Consider the following 4,273-nt stretch of genomic DNA (forward strand, 5'->3'; position numbering starts at 1 on the left):
GCAGACCCGCAGTGAGATGTCCTGGTCCATCCTTGTCCATGGGGACAGCCCTGGGAAGGGGGGATCCCCGCGTTGCGTGCCTTTTGTAGATGTTACCAGCTCTCATGGCTGCGTCTTGGGGGGAGCCAGCGGTGTGCTACAATTTTTTTCCCTCCCTTAAAAATAATAATTAAAAAAAAGAGATCCGCTGAGATCTAATGAGAAAACAGCCCTGCCTGCCCCCAGTCTGCCAGCGCGGACAGAAACCAGGCGGCAAGAAGCTGCTTTGCCCGAAAGAAATAAAAATACTCGGTGCCGCGGTGGGGGTGTTAAACCCCCCAGGGCTCTCCCGGCTGCTGATCCCCACAGCCGCTTGCCTGCCGTGTGCTCTCGTTCCACGTGAGCAGACAATACTGTCTGCCCGGCCGTTAACGTTTGCAATTAGCCATCTATAAACACACCGGCACGTGGCAGGGCGGCCGGCGTTCACGGCTCAGGAATCAAAGCTGCCGAGCGTGTGCCGGGCTGAGCGGGACAGGGCGTGGGTTTGCAGAGGAAGTTTTGTCGGAGATTTAAGAGGAGGAGAGCAAATGGGAGCGGTTTTGTGGCTCATGTTGGACCCCTTCCTCTCTCCCCGCAGGACTGTGTGCAGCTCAACCAGTACAAGCTGAAGGATGAGATTGGGAAGGTGGGTATTGGCCGAGTTTGGGGTGGGATGGGGGGATTCGAGGTGGGAGGGCGCTGGGTTTTGCTGTCGAGCTGGTGAGATGGAAATTTCAGTCTCTGACCATGGCAACTCATCCAGCTTCTCGCTGTGATGCCAGTCTCTTCTGGGTGGTGCTGAATGAATTGTATAATTTTAAAAAAATGATTAATTTTCCCCATTTCACCTTCCCACCACAAAATGGGGCATTTGAAGCTTTTCTTTGCTGGCGGTGGGATGTCAGCCCCTGCATCCCACTACCCCTGGCATCGCCCACCTTCTCCATGATCCCAGCGGGGGCGGGTTGGCAGAGGAGCCCGGTTTGGTGCTGTGGGTGTTTTTTGGACTGTCCCTAACGGGTCCCCATGGCTGTGCCCCTCTCTAGGGCTCCTACGGCGTGGTGAAGCTGGCCTACAACGAGGACGACAACACCTACTATGTGAGTAGTGCACGTCCCCAGAGCCCGCAACAGGGTGGGTGGGATGGGGTCAGGGACACGTCCCCTCCGCTGACTCCCTGCCCCATCCTGCCAGCCCCATTTTATCCTTGATTTGCCCCAAATCCCACGTTTTTCCTCCCTCTTTTAGGCAATGAAGGTTCTCTCCAAAAAGAAGCTGATGCGACAGGCGGGTTTCCCCCGTAAGTGGCATGAAAGCTGTAGGGTGGGGGATGTTCTGGGGACCCCGGGGGGTTCGTTCCCAACCGGACACCCCATCTTTGCCTTCCCCGCAGGCCGCCCACCCCCCCGCGGGGCCAAAGCTGCCTCCGAGGGCTGCGTGCAGCCCAAAGGACCCATCGAACAGGTCTACCAGGAGATCGCCATCCTGAAGAAGCTGGACCACCCCAACGTGGTGAAGCTGGTGGAGGTGAGCGCCAGCCAGCCCCTTCCCGAAACCTATCCCAAGCGTAAAGCAGCCTGGGTGCTGCAAGGATGGGCAGAGAGGCTGGGATGGCCATGGCACGGTCCTGCCTACAGGAGACTCCTGTTTTCCCTGGTTTAAAAGGGTTTTTATTCCCACCTCCCAAAAGAGGAATATTTTTTTCTTCCCTGCCCAAAAAGGGAAAGGCAGAAAAATGTTGTTTCTTTGGAGGAAACAAGTGCTCGGATGGGTTTTGGGGAGGAATCTGTGTGATTCTGTGTGTGAATTGGTGTTCCTGCAGGTTCTGCAGCCGCCCTGCCCTCCGCCCACCAGCTGTATGAAACGGTCCAAAAATTGAGAATTAAGGCTGTGCAGGCTGGAGTTTATTTGGCTCATGAGTCAGATGATGCTTCCTGTGTGTTTTAAATATTTACTTCCTCGAAGTACAGCTATATTTCTGTCCTCTTTTTTTTTTTTTTTTTCCCCCACCCCTCGTGGGCAGAAGCTCGGCGATTAGCAGAGGATGCTAATGGTGCAGATGGTGCAGAATCGAGATGGCCGCTAAATAAAAAGTCGCAGTGTTTAATTTGCAACATTTTTTTTAGTGCCATTTAATTCCCTTTCTGCTTCTTTTGGCAGGTCCTGGATGACCCCAGCGAGGACCACCTGTACATGGGTAACTGCCCAGCGCCCCAGGACACCCGGGGGGGGTGTCAGGGGGATGGGGGTTTGCCAGGGTAAAGGGTTCCCCCCACATTTTGGGTCTCTCCTCCAGAGCGGGTATGGCCTGGATGTGCTGGAGCAGCAAATCCCCTCTAAGGGTCGGAGCAAATGAGGTTCAGGAAGGAGATAGGAGTGCTTTACAGCACTTTATAGGATTTAATTCGACATCAGGGCATCGCTTTGCCATGAGAGGTACCAGCATTGATGCTCTCTGCTCTGAAGCTGGGCTGCTAGAGAGGAGCTTTGTTTCTCTGGCTTCAAGAAGAAGGCATGTGTTAACTATCCGTGGTACAAACGAACTCCTTCCCGACCCGTCCTGCAGACTGCAGGGGTTGGTTTGATGGGAATACCCACACTTGGGGAGGATGCATTTCTCTTCTGTCATTTCTACACAGTCTGTACTAGTGTGTGATGCCTTCATGGCCAAGTGCAGAGGTTTGCTCGGGGCATGAGCTCAGCCTCGGTTTTGCTGGGAAACGGAGGTTTTAGCGTGTTGTGTGGAGGGTGCTTCACGATGCTGAAGGTAGTTGGCAGCATCCCCTTAATTGAAAAAGGGAAGCAACCAAAATGCCATGTGCCTTGCATAACATGGCATCTCTTTTTTTTTTTTTAATATTATTTTTAGAATTTTTATCATTTAAATAATTGCTTTTGTGCTGAGAGTGTGCTCGCACACACCTGTAAGCGATGTGTAATCACCTTCTCTTTTGTGTTCCAGTGTTTGAGCTGGTGAAGCAGGGGTGAGTACTGAATTCCAGAATTAAACGTACTAAAGCATGAATGGGAGCTGGGTCTGCGGGTGGCACAGCTCAGCTGCCTGAGGCGGGCGCAGGAGCAGAGGCGACGATGGGGAGCAACGATGGGGAGGGTCATGGTGGGTCCCCTATGGGTTCAGGTGGCATCTCCCCAGCCCAGGTACAGCCGTGTACACCTGCTACGTGCCTGTGTCTGGGACCACGTGCTGTCGCCTGTTTCAGTGCATTGGATGGGGTTTGAGCTCCGTTCTCTGTCACCTTTGCAGCCCCGTGATGGAAATCCCAACCCTGAAACCTCTCAGTGAGGACCAGGCTCGGTTCTACTTCCAGGATCTCATCAAGGGCATTGAATACTGTGAGTCTCAGTGCAAAAAAGGATGTGATTTCTTTTTTTTTTTTTTTTTTAAACCCCTCCAGGAGCAGGAGCAGAAAAGTGAGGGGAGACTTTCTACTGGTGTATGGTGCCACTTCTGGCGGCTCATGCTATCACATGGGTTTTGGAAGCTGGGGCTGGTCGTGGTGTTAGTGTGGGGACTTCATGGCTCCTTCGCCGCTGAATCATGTGTTTTTCCTTCGGCCACAGTGCACTATCAAAAGATCATCCACCGGGATATCAAACCTTCCAACCTCCTCGTGGGGGAAGACGGGCACATCAAAATCGCCGACTTTGGCGTGAGCAACGAGTTCAAGGGTGCCGATGCCCTCCTGACCAACACGGTGGGCACCCCTGCCTTCATGGCCCCGGAGACGCTCTCGGAAACCAGGAAAATCTTCTCCGGGAAGGTATTTCATCATGATTTAAGGGGTTTTGGACTAATCTTCCTTGCACACACTGGCTGTTGCAGATCTAACTGTGCTTTCTTCGCTCTGCAGGCTTTGGATGTCTGGGCCATGGGGATCACGCTGTACTGCTTCGTCTTTGGGCAGGTAATGAGATTGGTTTTTCAGGAAAGAAGAAAAAAAGTCCAGGGGAGTTTTGGCACATGTCTCCCTTGTGCCAGGTACGTGGTGGGATTTGCACCCTGCCCCCCTGTTCGAACAGTTGGGTATTGCCGAGGGGAGATGGGGATGTGTGGGTGGAAATGGGACAGGTGCAGCCAAAAGGGACGTGTTTCGCTTTTTCCCCAGGGGAAAAAATTCAGTGCCTGGCCAGATTTTTTAGGAAAGGAGCTGTTGTAGTAATTTGGTCATTTTTAGTCAAATGTTATTTTCATTGCATTTAAAAGAAGACATTGATATAATAGAAAATCTTC

The 4,273-nt window shown here is 52.6% G+C and overlaps 1 protein-coding gene across 1 annotated transcript in view; it reads left to right on the forward strand.

The window, feature by feature from the left end:
* Window positions 1-619: 619 nt before the first annotated feature.
* Window positions 620-4,273, forward strand: part of CAMKK2 (calcium/calmodulin-dependent protein kinase kinase 2, beta) — a gene marked incomplete at its 5' end in the record, with an annotated part of 7,055 nt that continues 3,401 nt past the window's right edge. The window contains 9 exons of the mRNA XM_010084299.1: window positions 620-667; window positions 1,068-1,121; window positions 1,270-1,321; window positions 1,415-1,548; window positions 2,182-2,218; window positions 2,984-3,005; window positions 3,287-3,375; window positions 3,604-3,803; window positions 3,894-3,947. Of these exons, the coding sequence (XP_010082601.1) occupies window positions 620-667; window positions 1,068-1,121; window positions 1,270-1,321; window positions 1,415-1,548; window positions 2,182-2,218; window positions 2,984-3,005; window positions 3,287-3,375; window positions 3,604-3,803; window positions 3,894-3,947 (690 nt within the window). The remainder of the gene's footprint in view (window positions 668-1,067; window positions 1,122-1,269; window positions 1,322-1,414; window positions 1,549-2,181; window positions 2,219-2,983; window positions 3,006-3,286; window positions 3,376-3,603; window positions 3,804-3,893; window positions 3,948-4,273) is intronic.

The sequence above is a fragment of the Pterocles gutturalis genome, unplaced genomic scaffold, assembly GCF_000699245.1.
Source record: "Pterocles gutturalis isolate BGI_N339 unplaced genomic scaffold, ASM69924v1 scaffold40660, whole genome shotgun sequence".
Lineage (NCBI taxonomy): Eukaryota > Metazoa > Chordata > Aves > Pterocliformes > Pteroclidae > Pterocles > Pterocles gutturalis.